General features: G+C 49.6%; 1 protein-coding gene across 1 annotated transcript in view; it reads right to left on the minus strand.

The window, feature by feature from the left end:
- Window positions 1-11471: 11471 nt before the first annotated feature.
- The window catches only part of xylt1 (xylosyltransferase I), a 74896-nt gene continuing 71312 nt past the window's right edge, over window positions 11472-15055 (minus strand). Inside the window, exon 11 of the mRNA XM_079999229.1 lies at window positions 11472-14478. Within this exon, the coding sequence (XP_079855355.1) occupies window positions 14156-14478 (323 nt within the window). The 3' untranslated portion in view covers window positions 11472-14155. The remainder of the gene's footprint in view (window positions 14479-15055) is intronic.

The following is a 15055-nucleotide window of genomic DNA, read 5'->3' on the forward strand; positions in this document are numbered from 1 at the left end:
GATCCAGTAAATGGCAAAGTGAAGTAGTTTTTCTTTCATTATTCTACCAACTTAAAATTGAGGACGATTAAAATCTGAGCACATTGACTGATTACTAAATTCCACCTGTTAGATGTTGGGCTTACGACTCTGTGACCTTTATTTGTGCAATCCCTCCAGTCTGATTTTTATTGATTGGAAATCTAACGTAGCTTAACATGGGCGTGTATGGCCATCATAAATGTCCAATCACTGAGAGGACGGAGAGCATAATCGAATCAAAATTGAATTCAGCCAAAAGAACATACATTGGCACAACACCTTCATTTTGCGGATTTATGGAAGGAGTCAGGGTACGGCAGCCTTTCCGGGAGGTATCCCACTCAGGAAAAACAGGCACATCTTACACATGGTACACGAGTAATTATTCACAATGCAGTCGTTGGATGAGATCTTCGTCCGAATGAGACAATATGAAGCCGTGCGTGATTTATTTCACCGGCCCGGTGCAGATTAGACAGAAGCCCTATCTGCAAAGACCCCGAAAGGGAAAAAAAAATATATATATATAAAAAAAAAATATATATATATATATATGAAAATAAATGTTGACCAGGGAAGGCGCATCTGAGGACCGCGGGGACGATATGAAAATGTATCTACTGTATAAGCACGGAACGGGATGATTGTCTCCGTGACGAGAATGCACACATACATCCCAAGGTGAAACAGAGGGCTCCGCATTGTCATATGGTCATTTCACTGATATACTTATCTGCTGTTTCCTACTGTGAGCCCTATCTCTGTCTGTGCTTTATTTACTAGGGCGAGAGCCAGGGAGGTAGGAAGGGTGGATGGAAGTTGGGAAAGTATGTGTGTGTGTGTGTGTGTGTGTGTGTGTGTGTGTCTGTTTGTGTGTGTGTGGGGGGTTGTATTGTGAGAGAGCCTGGTGTGCATATGATGAATGAGATAGTTAGAAAGCAGCAAATTTATGGCTGTGAATGCAGCCATCCATCCTGGCCTCCAGTCCACGGCTGTCCTCAAGGGCACCGTACCCCCCCCCCCCCCCCCCACGGGTCCCATCTTAGGTGGTTCTTTGGGGGGATCCCGCCTCAGATATTACCTGGGTCGTCCATAGGGGAACAAAAACAAAAAAACACACCACAGCTGTGTCAGCCTGCTGTGTGTTAAACAACAATTAATTAAGGGGCGACGAAGGAAAGCCACTAATGCAGGTTTAATAGCACGGAGGCCGGGAGGTGCCAGGGAGGGACTGCCTCCATAAATTAGGCCTCTCACGCGTCCTCTCTCTCGCTCTCTCTCTCTCTCTCACGCGCGCGCGTGCAGGGCGGCTCACCTTGAGCGTGGCGTAACCACGCTGGCCTCCGATGTGGAGGAAAGTTGGCCCGGAGTAGATTAGAAGGTGAGAAGTGCTCAGTGTTGTACGAAGTAAATAAGGACAAGGGAACAAAGACTTACAGCAGATAAAACCCCATCGCGCACTGACCCCCCACCCCCCAACCGGGAAACACTGCTCGTACATCAACAGAGGAAAGGCTGCTGTAATAAAATAGAGATGGACAATGTGTCAGAAGGGGAGGCACTTGAGAGAGAGAGAGAGAGCGAGAGAGAGATCACGTCTCACCCCACTGCACGTCCATACAACAGGATCCAAACGGCAAGAAAAACACTTTCCAAAAACAAAACGACATCAATTAATTTAGTTATGTGCCTCTTAAAAAATTCCCAAGAGGCACTCCCACCCTGCGCCGCGTGTGCCACACCGGAAGCAGATGGGCGCTCTTGCACTTTTGTTGTTTTGAAACACGTTTGGGAGCCTCATGTGGCAGAAGGCGGGACGCTCGCCCCGCGCCCGCGCGCTTGAGAGATTGTTATATTTAACGTGGCGTTTAATGCGCTCTCCTCCTCGGGTGGTGTGCGGTTCTGGAGGGATGGCGGAAGGAAAGGCGCGCCACGTGCAGCTGCGGGGGGCCTCCCGGCCCTCAGATGGAGTTGGCCCCAGCTGGGGGCTCCGGGCGGGGAGGTCAGGCCCCGTTGACAGCCTCCGCCGCTCTCGCAGCACGCCATGTCAACACGTCTCCCTAATCAACACATTGCTGGCTTCGCCCTTTCTTTTGCAAAGGCAGATGTGGAACGAGGAGGGAGAGAGAGAGAGAGAGAGAGAGGGAGAGAGAGAGAGAGGGTGAGAGAGAGAGACAGACAGAGAGGGGGAGAGAGAGATGAAAAAAGAGAAGGGGCGAGAGGGCAGGGAGAGAGAGTGTGTGTGAGAGAGACAGACAGAGAGGGGGAGAGAGAGAGGGCGAGAGAGAGAGAGAGAGGGTGGGGGTGAGGGAGTGGGAGAGAGAGAGAAAGAGGGAGAGAAAGGGAGGGAGCGAGAGAGGGAGGGAGAGAGGGAGAGAGAGAGAGAGAGCGACGGAAATCACTTCTGCAACAGATGCCGCTCTCGGAACAGTCAAAAAGAAAAAAAGAAAATATAAGAGCCTCACTTTCATCGCCCCGCCCCGATTGCGACGTCCCTCGTGCACCTTTCTGAGTGGAGCCGTTCGATTCCCACACACATGCTGGCGCTCACAGTTTTATTCCTCTCTCTCTCGCCAGAAACCGGCACGACAACAACAACAATAAAAACAGACCCAAAACAGCAGCGGGTGCAAAGGTTAGAAGCGGCTCCAGTTTCGGGGGCCGGAGCTCCGGTGTCTGAAGCCCCCCCCCCCCCGCCCGATGGCCGCCGCCATATTGAATTGATTAGTTGCTAATTAAAACTTGGATAACTAGGCTGGGCACAATGGAGATCGCTCAATTAGCGGGGTGTCAGGGAATCTACAGTACCCCCCCCCACCACCACCCTCTCTCTCCGTCTTGCTTTGTCTCTCCTGCTCTATCGCACATCTCCATTTGTTTAATGAGTATGGAGGATAAGGGAAACCGGGAGGGGGGTGGGGGCGGGGGCTACTCTAGAAGGATAGGGATCTGGCGCTCTCAAGGATTTAAAAGCATCCATCCCTGTAATCCCTGAGCTAATCTTGACTTACAAATGCAGTTTGTACGTTTTAAAGAAGGTGCTGCTCGGGACGCGTCGCCTCCAGATGCCTCGCTTTGCCTTCCCTTCCCGTCCTGTAAGCTCCGCTCCGCCGGGAAGGGGAATCGCCGGCGTTTTCCGTGTTCGGTGTCTCGAACTGTACGTATTTCCGGATCACCGTAGATGGCTAAACATTTAATGCTTTATTTCTTAATTTACATAACCAGGCTTTATTGACCTAGTAGGCACACAGACAGCTGTCAGGATCTATGTCAATGTATAATATACACTGTATATACAGTACTAGTGCAGTCAGGAATATTATATACATTATGTACGCAAGTAATGCAATTTCCTAATGAGGTTAATTATGTGTGCAAGATGCATGATAATAATAGGAATACATATGATAAATAGTAATGATACACATCTTACACCCTGAAAATTGCACCTTTAAATCACCATACCACCATTCTCTCGATTAACAAGCCTCCCCCTGCAGCCCCCACTGGGCAGGCGGGGCTCCCCTTTTAATACATTATTTTGTTACAGAGCTTATTGACCGACTACTTTGTCAGGTCGCCGTCTGTCTCTGTCGGCGAGCAACGATGAGGAGATGACAAGAACAGAAAAATCCATAATTTCATGGTCATGGCGGGCGTTCATTAGAAGAAGTCAATATGGTGAATAGGATTTTGCCAGAATGGCTACAGAACGTGTCCGTGTGTGCATTTGTATTTGCGTGCCTGTGTGCCTGCGCGCACGCCCTGTGACGCCTGGGGCATTTTGTTTTGCTATCTATAAAGCCGATTTACCTCTGAAGGCTTTTTGAAGTAAACCATATGATGTTTATGATGCGGGAGGGAGGGGAAAAAAAAAAAAAGAAGGCGGGCAGGGGTGGTGGTGTTGGGACTATTTGTTTATTTTGTTATCAGTTCGCAGCAGGAGTCCTGCTTTTCTCCTCATGGGTCGGTCTCCTCAGAGATCTCCCCCGCAGGCCCGGGGTCGCGGCATCCGTCCACCACCGGCAACGCCGAGAAGTTATCATTTTGACAGAGGATTTAGATAAAGTACGCTGCTCACATACAGCGGTGGCAGGGATCGCCACGCAAATACACAGGCGCCGGGGCCTTTGTGGACCGCGGGCTCGCAACCGAGCGCGCACACACACATTTGTGTGCACAGCCGTGTGCGTCGACACACGCGAGCACGGGCTATGAATTAGAAAGAGGGAGGCATAGGAAACATGGGACCTTTAGAGTGTGATGGGAGAGAGAGCGAGAGGGAGAGAAAGGACTGACGAACTGTGTAAATCATTCTCATTATCGAGTTTATGTGACATATTTCACTGTCTTTTTGTGTGCGTGCAATTCTGCTAAGTAAAGAACACACACACATGCACACACACACACACACACAGACACAGACATAGACACACACAGACATAGACATACACAGATGCACACACACGCACACACACACACACACACACACACACACACACACACACAGACACACGCCCACCAGCTCTCCTAAACGTCCATGGTGTTAGGCCTAGCTGTCATCATATTCTGGCTGCTGGCAAACTGGACAGGGCCGGCATTCATTAGTCAACTTCATAACCTTATATAATTTTTTTTTACAAGCAGCGTTTTACGCGGCTGCGGAGCCCGGGTCCTTCCCACGGGCTGGCAGCGAAGACTTTCTGGAGCCCCCGACTGCAGGAGAGCTGGCTGGCCTTGACTGCGGCTTTTATACCAGCTCTCTGCTTTGTATTACAGAATCCCATAATGCCAGGAGTTGCCAAACGCCGGTGCCAAGGCAATCGCTCACAGATTGGCACTGCTTAGCCCCTAACTAGCTGAAATGGCAGGTTGGTCAATGCCGGGCGTCGTCGGGAAACGGGAACTCCTGTCCGGGGCGCGCCGCGACGCGAAAGGAGCGGTCCCGGTTTCTTTTGCGTTTGGGTGTGATTCTCGGAGCGGTCCAGGCCTTTCTCCAAACTGGACGCTCCATCAGGAGTTCAATACAAGCAACGGCGGGACAAATCCCCAACCTGCGCTCGGTGCAAAAACTCGCTCCACATTTCAGGCAAAGGTAACATGATGCCACGGCACTCACAAAAAGGTATCACATTCTTTGGGGAGCGTGTCTTTCCACCAAACACGAATTGTGGATTTGTCCCCCATGACTTGCATAGAACTCCTGATGGGAGTTCAGAGCGGCTTGTCCAGTATGTAGAACAGGCTGCCGCAGGAATCAAACGTACCTACTGCTACACGAGTATAAACAAGGGGATAAACGTGAAAGACGTCACTACAGGATGAGCGGCGTGGTGTTGTGGAGAAAAACAGAATTGTTGCTCGGGCACGACCATCATTATCACCGTCGTCATCTTCATCATCGTCACAACCGCCAACCGCTCTAATTCTTCAACACCTTCTTGGTGCTCAATCTTTTTTTGTCAATGCTAATTCAATTTTTTAAGGCACCGTCTAATGGCTGTGGTGTGTCGATGGAGAAACGGAGAGCCACACTCAAGGAAAATAACTCCACACAGACGGAAAGGAGTGCCTATGCAAGTGTGATCCTGTACCGCACCTGTATCCGTGTTGTGTGTGTGCGTGCACGTGAAAGTGTGTGCAGGCGTCTGTGTGTGTGTGTGTGTGTGTGCGTGTGTGTGTGTGTGTGTGCGTGTGTGTGTGTGTGTGTGTGTGTGTGTGTCAGGTGACAAAGAGGGATGAGTACATGGGCAGGTCCTGGTAATGAAGGACTGATAAGTCCCTATTTCCTGGGCCTGGGTTAATTGTGCCTACAGATAAAGGGTAATAAATTGTCAGGGGGTAATGGCAGGAGCCCGGACCGGGTTCTGTTCCTCATTCATCACGGCCGGCTGGGAGCTGTGAGCGTGCAGAGCGGTGCGGCGCTGGATGGGGCAGGAACAGCGGGAACAGAGGGGGAACGGGAGGCAAGGCGGGGGGGCGGGGGGGGGGGGGGGGACATCAAACGATTCCCTGACCGAGGAAGCCGACGGTGTCCGGGTGTGAATTATCCTGACGCGGATGACCCAGAGTTTACAGCACAATGATGCCACAGCAGCATCTGTCTGCGACTGGTCCTGTGGGGGGGTGGGCTACAACCATGACATTTTGGTTGATGATTAATTGTCATAAAAATAATTAAATTGTCTTTTTTTGTATATTCTGTGCGCCTATAGTAACGCATGCCTACTTACTGCAGGAGAGGTATCTCTTTTGACATTGAACAGGACGTAGAAATTGGGGTAATGAGTTCATTTGTTCCAACCCTGTGAGGGAAACGCACCTGATTTGTATTTAATTTGTAGCAATATTTCTAAAATTGGCTTAAGATCTTTCTTCAATTTGGATGGAAACATGATTGTAGAAGCAATTTTTGATAGATATATAGATAGACAGACAGACAGACAGATAGACGGATAGATAGATAGACAGACAGACAGACAGACAGATAGACGGATAGATAGATAGACAGACAGACAGACAGACAGACAGATAGATAGATAGATAGATAGATAGATAGATAGATTGATAGATAGATTGATAGATAGGTACATTATTTATCCCTGAAAGGAAATTGCAATGTCCCAGCAGCTCACATCAACACAACAGGCAATATAATAATAAAGCAATAACCCAATGCAACAAAATATGAAAAAAGAAAATGGCAATACATCGAAAATATGCAATAAGTATGCTAACAGTTAATTGTACCCAATATAAAATCTTCCAATATACACTTAACTTCATGATAAACAACAGGTATAACCTAAACTAACAGAAAAAAACATAAAAAAGAGAATAATTTCCAATTTTCATATACTCTCATGTACAATAACTTATGAAATAAACAGCAAAGCAGAAAGCTGAATGTACAATAAACCTAAACAAAATGTTGGCAAAAGCCTCTACACCAAAACAAAAAGTCGGCAGTAAGCATATATACACCATTGTAATAAATTTAATTCAATATCAATCAATGCCAATATCATATAACTATCAATAACTTAAAAACAAAACAAAAAAGAACACAGCGTGAACCTCTGTGCTGCATGTGTCCTTCAGAGGGGATGTGCCACCGCGCAGCGTTGACGTACATTGTCGCCACCCGGAGGGACGGCGGCGCTTTGGGATTGCCCGCGTTCCCACAGAGGATGAGGAACGACGCCTTCACCCGCAGAATACCCCCCCCCCCGCCGTGCGGCGGCGACGCCCGGAGCCTCGTGACGTACGATGTGTGTACACACAGCGGGGGGCGCGCGGCGGGGGGCTGCTCTATGTGGGTCACGACAGGACGAGAAAAGGACGTTTCAATATAACTTGGAAAAAAAAAAAATAAAAATCCCCCCCCTGAGATGCGCCGGTGCCTTCCTGTCTCCCTGCGCGGCCGGGCGGTTCATGCCCGCGACATTGAAACGCTGAGAGAAAGTGAGACAGCTTTGATCGCCGTTCCAACTTCTCCTGCGCCGGCTCCCGTTTCCCACGCGCTGAGGTTGTTTTTTGCACTGGGGGACGGGTTGCTCCTAGAGGTCTTTCATCGAACTGGTTGAGTTGATATCAGTGTGATACGCTGTGATCAGGAATCCGAGCGGGAATTATGTTGCTGGTCTAAAATAATGGAGCCAAAATGGGACCCCACCCAAAAAAAAAAAACCCTTACCCCGAACAACATTTGTCTGGGAGCAATTAGTTAAAAGAGACTTGAAACACGTCCACAGGACGGCGAGAGAAGGACACGAGACCAAAAGAGAAGAGGACAGGGGAGAACGAGCAGAAGATGAGAGGCTGAAAAGCAGGGACGGGAAGAAGGAGCGGGAGAGAGAGGAGCCGTAATAAGCGGGCGATCAAAGGACGAGAAGCAGAAGGGAAAGGAATTTCACAGTTGGGCGGAGATGGCGGCCGATAGGAAGGACACGAGGTGTAGACGAGAGGGAGGGGCGGGAAAAAAATAAGCGTATCGCTGATGAATGGCTTGAATTTATTTCTCCTCAATCGTCTCCCGTTCGTCTGTCTGTCTCTCTCTACACTCCTACACTCCCCCGCCTCGCTCTGCCGCCGCTCCCTCTCCTCCTCCTCCTCCCCCTCTCCTCTCTCTTTCACTTTCTTCCCTCCTCACCTGGTCACCCACACTTTCTCCCTGCTCCAGCAGTCAGTGTTCACAGCCATAAATCTCGGGGTGACATTTTGGCCGGTGAGTCCCACATAAACACAGCCAATGAAATGTCAGTGCGGAAGGCAAACGGGCCCGAATTAGGAAGAGTGAGAGCGGAGGCAGTAATGTCACCACACCTTAGCACAGCCGCCATCGCTCTTCATGACATTTAAGAGATCTATCTCCCACCAACAACTCCCCCTCCCCCTTAACTCCGACACCCACTCCAACACCACCCGCTACACACGCCACGGCGCACGGGAGGCGAGGAGAAGTTGGGGCGGGGCGGTGTCGGCGGGTGTGTGTGTGTGTGTGTGTGTGTGTGTGTGTGTGTGTGTGTACGCCACGATACTGACAGCGACGCAAAGACCTGGAAAAAGAGAGCTAAGTCCTCGCCCCTCGGCCGCAGAGGCGACCGGACGTGCGGCGCCTGGACCGGGCGCAGCCACGGAGGAGGCCGCTGGCGAACGGCGCCGGTGCGCTCTTCAGGCGGAAAGACGTGGAGGACCGACCTGGCAGCGCTCCGCTATCCTCCTCCGACGTCGGGTTTCCGTGCGGGGCGATGGAGCTTCTCTGTGAAGGGCGGTGCCCGGGGCAACGTGCCGTCTCAGGACACCGTGTCTTTCACCGTTTCTCTTAGGCTTCCTGGGTGATGTAGCGCGGTACGATTCCGTCGATACCTCAGTTATTAACATCAAACGGCAAATAAATTATCACAAAAAAACCCCAAAACATCTACTTTGGAAGCGAGTCGCTTGAGATTCAATCATCCACCTCTCCACTCTCCTTTTTCTCTTTCTTTTCCCAGTATCCCCCGTCACCACATCGGCCCTGTATCGATTTCCCAATGAATAATTGAGAAAGTCTGCTTAACGGCCCTTTTCTCCAATTTTTTGTTTGTTTTTCGAACCCTCTCCCCGGCCTCCCTCGCTCTCTTTTTCTCTTATTCACTCCATCCCTCCGCCCTGGTTTGTTCTCGCCCTCTGATCGGTCTTCATACCGCCTCTTCTCACTCCTATTGCTCTCGTCCCCCCTTTTCGCTTCTCTTTAAAACCCCCCTCCTCCCCCCTCCTTTGCCTCTCTTCCAGCGCCTGCCAATCCCACTCTTCTCTCCTGGCTGCGCGTCTCCCTCCCTCCACCCCCCACTCGCCTCCGTCCTCCCCCGTCTGTGTGCTGATGTGGATCCTATTCGGAGCAGGGTTGTTCAGGGGGGAATGGGCTGCTCGCATGGCTGGCCAGCCAGCCTCCGCGCATCATCCGTCAGCAAGACGCGCCGTTGTTTTAGAGGTTCTGCTGGGAGCTGTCTCCTTGTCTCTGTCTCCTTCTCACTTGCTCCCCTCTCTCCTCCCCCTCTCTCTCTCTCTCTCTCTCTCTCTCTCTCTCTCCGCCTGCCACGACTCCCCTCATCCCCCCCCCCCCCCCCGCCTCACCCCCGCCTCCCCCGACTCACTCGCCTGCCTCCTCCTCCTCCTCACGCGTCTTTTCCCCCTTCCCTTCCTGCGCCGCTCCGGCCGAATGGGTTGAATACGCTTTCGGACGAACGTTTCTATTTCGTACGAACATCGTATTTCGCGTTTTTCTCCCCCGTTGACAATACTGCGCCTTGCCGGTGGTCTCCGTCTCCCCCCGGCGCGCTGCGCATTCTTTTCGGTTTCCACGTGAATCCGTCTCTTCCTTCATCCTCTCTCCGTCAATCTCTCCATCCAATTTCCAATCCATCCAATCCAGCGATCCGGAGCCTCAATTATTCCGACCCGCGGACGCATCCGAACTCCAGATCCCGGAGCTGCAGCAGGAGCGCGCTGGCCGCCGTGCTGCGCTGCCCCTGGCCTTGTTTGATGAAGGGAATTCTATTAACAGAGGACGGACCTGCTCTATTCAAAGGTTGAACAGAGCAGATCATGTAGACCGCAGGTTTTTTTTACCCGCTTTAAGTCCCTATTTGTCTCTCGGGCAAGGGGTTATCCCACCACTCTGCCGGGCGAGGATGAAGAACGTGTTAGTTTTGCGAATATCAGCTGCACGGTCCGAGCGGCAAACGGTCCCGCGGTTCCCATGACAGTTGCCGTGAGTTTTGGTTTAATCGGGAAACGTAACTAATTCCGCTTCCTCTCACTTCCTCCGGTTGACAGAGAATGAATGTTAACAAAAAAACCCAAAAGAAACAGGCTTATTTCCGCAGGCATCGATACCAGAGTTTGTGGAATTAAATAAATTGGCTTTCTCTGGTACCCCCAGGATTTGAGTGTTATATAGTCCTATAGTGTCCATCGCTTTTGCAGATATCTCTCTGACTCATGATTTACAGGAGGAGCGAAAGGGGGGATGGCGGGTGCTAAAAATGGCCACTTTTGAAATAGAACAACATCGATGGATGGTGTCCTTGGGGTGGGTTTTCACACAGTTGTAAGGTTTGTAGTTAATCGACCAAATGATAATAACTCACAAGTGAGGGTGGGTTCTATTTCTGGAAGAGGAGAAACTTCCACGGCAATTCAAAAGGGTTTTGTCTCCAAGATGCAGCGTCTTTACATTTCTCTAAGAATATATTCACATCTGATTTAGCCTAATTTAGTGTCGTCGAATGAACCCGCACGCCTCCGGTCCATGCATCACGCATCTGGTCCGTAAGTCATCAGCAGTCATATTAGATTTAGTATTTGGGGAAAGGCACAGAGATCGAAGGTTCCTTAGTTTCTTTTTTGATGTAGGGATTGGATTTTTTTATTCTTAATACACACACGCACACGCACACACGCATGCATGCACACACACAATCTGTCCCTTTATTTTACACCTTCATATACAGTACCTCCGACTGTGCATTTTGGGAGTAGGTCACGATTAGGAACCGTTTTTTTGTACTAGGCATTCCAGGTAGAATTAACAGTTATGATGAGTTATAATTAACTGTAAAACCAATGGGTTTTACCGAGAGTTTACAGTCGCACTACCTCAGTCTAAGGAATATACTTAAGTGAGAGCTATTATCTGAAATGATTTCCTCTGTGAATGGCTTGGAAGCCACTTCTAATTTAGTTCTAATTTCTACTTTTTAATTTATTTCTCTTCAAGAAATGACTATATGGCTCGGCTCAAATCCAGCAATCACACGCGATGGTTGTTTCAAAACAATTAAAGTAGATGATCAAAACAATCCGGTTGATCCAAATGATTCATTTCTAACTATTTGATAATTTTGAAAGAAGCATAAAGCAGCGCAGTACCGCTGCAGTATATAAATGAGCCCAGGAAACGCAAAACTTTTCTAAAGAATTTTATTTCCAAAAAGCAATCAGAGAAAAATAAAAAGGCCAACAAATCGAAAAAAAAAAAAAAACAACGAAAAAAAAACTAAACAAACAAACTCCCTTCCCCCAAAAAGAGAAGAAAATTAAAGGTCATAAGGGCAGAAGGCGTGGTATGTACAAGAGCAGACGTATATATTTTTTGGTGTTACGTTACCCGGTGAGCCACGTTGACAGACCCACGGTGTTCTTTCACCTCCCGTAAAAAGTTCCAGCAAAGAACAAAGAAGTTTCTGTGGATGGTACAGAAACGTTTTTTTTTTTTTTTTTCTAAAAGTCAGCTAAGGCACGGGGCCTCCCCAGAAAACAAGATCGGGGGAAACGTCAGAAAGTTTGTGCAACAATTGCTCAACAATACATTCCAGCAAGAACAACGAAACAATCCGGCATGACACTTTTCTCTGAGGCAAATCTGTCCAAAAAACACCGAAACAGGGTTATGTACTTCCATGTACTTGTAATCAATAAACACCACGAACGCAACGCTCCCGTGTCCCGCTTCGTGACACTCGAGAAAAGCCTTAAAATTCCAAGTCGTAATCGTTACATCTCTGTTCATATGTACAATACCTTTTAAACAGCTGTTTTCTTTTTTCTCCTCAATACAAAATATCTATGTACATTTTCTTCATTGTTAATCATTTGTTACAAAATAGGACTTTCACATTGAGTAGCCTTACTAACTTCCATATATTTTTTTTTAACCCCCCCCCCCCAAAAAAAAAAAGTTAATTTAAAACTGTGGATTATTTTCTTTTGAGCACAGAGATATTAGCGTCTTTAAACCTCAAAAGCAAATCTACATTCGAGGCTGAGGAAGGGATACCGAATAGTTGAGACACATCCAAACGTAGAGGCAAGGTTAACCTGACGTGAATTAAGTGTAATTATTCTCCACTGGGACGCTCGCGTGGCAACCGGGCAATACCGACGGCGACAGACTGAGCCGTCGCCGGCAGGAATAAATAGTGCGGTGTGGTGCATTTCGACGTGGGTTGCGGGGAGGAGGGGCGTGCAACCGGAAAACCTTAAGGGTGGCGATGAAGGCGCGGTGGGAAGGTGCGGAATGTCATGCGTTTGAACGGAAGGACGCGGGATAAAAAAAAAATGGACCCCCCTGCTTTTCTACTTTTTTATTTTTTTTATTTTTTTCCCCCGTCGGCGCATAAAAGTTTGCCGCCGTCGTTTTATATGATCGAGCGATGGCGGCGGGGTCTCTGCGTTTCCCCCCCTTTTTCTCCTGCCCGGCGCGTTCCGAGTGCCGAGCGCCCTCGTTTCACCTTTCTCGCCGCGGGGTGAAGTTGTCGGGGCGGCCGACCTCTGACCCCCTGTCGCCGGGTCGGCTTCTCTCCGTGTGAAACAGCAGAGTTGGATCGACCCCCGAGCGCCGAGAGATTGTGGCGACAGGACGACACTGACTAGCACGCGGGTGCGGCCGGTAGAAAGTACAGTTTGGGTTCGGGGCAGTGGCCTTTGTAAATAAAGGCGGCTCCCTTCTACAAAAAATATTTCTCATGCTGCCAAGGCAGCGTGGTAGTAATTTAGTCACTGACTAAAAAAGTAGCTGTATTCATACAAGCTCAACAAATAAATAGTGACCCGTGGAACGCATCCCATTCACACAAATTTGAGACTTACTTTGTACTTGTGACAGGATGAAGCCGGTACAAAAGAAACGGTGGTTCAGCTTGAGATAATTGTTTCAAGTTTGAGGCAGGTTTCAAAGAGTCTGAGCTGAATTAATCATATTTGCCGTCTGCTTTTCTTTTCCCTTCAAACGGGAAACCTTCAGCATCTCAATTGTTTATAGAAATATGTCATCTACCAGCAATAAATTAATCAGTTTGTATCTATAATATTAAAATGCCTACATTACAGTTTTACTACGATTCAAATGAATGGAGACGGGGCAGATGGTGGGCGGGGCTGCATCAGCTCCACATGCTGATCAGGCACTGGATGAAGGTTTTTTTTTTTTTTGTTGCAAAGGTATGAGTCACTGATCTCCAGTATATTGAAACGAGGAGTTTACGAACGTGAGTTTTAAGAATGCTGAAGCGACTTATTTTTGCTTACCTTTCCTTCATACATATACTTCTATCGACCGTGGACTGGATCTGAAAGTCATGGCTCTCGGCAGATGCGGCGACGTTAGAATTTTCATCCCATGAATCTTTTCAGGCACATAAAATGAATCAGTAGCAGGACCTTGCACTCAAGCCTTTTCTATCTAAGGCATTTCGGAGCGGAACTGGCTCTACTTCCAGTGTTGACAATTCCATTCCACAATTCTGCACGACCCTGCGCCCTGCACAGGGTACGACAGCTGACTTCATATTTATTTGTAATTCAGCAGCAAATGCAATGCTCAGAATTTCAACATTTGATCACAGTAAAACTCAGCCATGACATAAAAATAAATACACTGAGAAACGGGAAAATCGCAAAGCCAGCATAATGCCTAAAAAATGAGAAACCGACGTGTGGGTCTGATGTTACAAAACCATTTGACTGACTTTTCTTGTTGCCCAGGATAGAGAGTTAACACTTAGTGCCCCAACCCCCACCCCCGTCTGAGAGAAATAAATACGTCAAACAATCCCGCGCGTGGCCTCCCGTCCAGCCGGGGGCGCCGCCGCTACCTGATGCGTCCGTCCGCGCCCGGCGCCCCCAGCTGGGCCTTGGGGTCCGGGCTCAGGGAGCTCCAGCGGGTCTTGGGGCAGGCCTGCATGACGGGGCAGGCCGTGGGGCCGGCGGCGCACACGTCGGCCGCCTCCCACAGCTCGCCCACCGCGCCGTCCACCCAGCGCTCCAGCTCGGAGCCCGTCAGCGCCGCGTTCCTCTTGGCGCGCTCCAGCGAGTCCAGGCTGACGGGGATGTTGAGCACCGGGTTGAGGCCGTGGAAGCTCTGCTCCATGTAGCTGTTCTTGGCCGGCCCGCTGTGGAGCTTCAGGGCGTCCTCTGGAAGGAGGAGAGAGGGCGAGAGAGAGAGAGAGAGAGAGAGAGAGAGAGAGAGAGAGAGAGAGAGAGAGAGAGAATGAGAGAGAGTCAGAGGAGGAGAGCGGCGTCATACCGCTCCATGCTCGGTGTTATGTGAAGAGGCTTAAAACTCATTCGCTTCTACTTATTCTCACAATCGGCTGGGGCGTTTTTGACGAATTCCCCACCTTTGATGTAACACCTCAAGTCACTGGAACACTAATCGCTCCGAAATGATCAGAAACGTCCCGATCTCCCTCGATTAGCGTCGAGCGCCGAGCCACTCTGCGGCGCGCGGGGGGGGGGGGGGGCGGACGCTTTCTTCTCCTTTAACACACCTTCTTCCTCCTCCGCCCCCCCCGAGCTCTGGTCGGGCTGTAAATTCCTCGGCCGGGCTCGCACCGGGGTTCGACACACACACGCCCTCTCCACATTAGCCTCTCACCCGCGTGTTAGCAGACATCAGTGCATTTCATGCGCTCGCGACAAAAGATGGAGTCAGACAGTGGGTGTAGCGCCCCGCCAGAGAATGCCCCGCTGAAGCTAGATAGTGTGTGTG

Source organism: Zeus faber, assembly GCF_960531495.2.
Source record: "Zeus faber genome assembly, chromosome: 4".
NCBI classification, from domain to species: domain Eukaryota; kingdom Metazoa; phylum Chordata; class Actinopteri; order Zeiformes; family Zeidae; genus Zeus; species Zeus faber.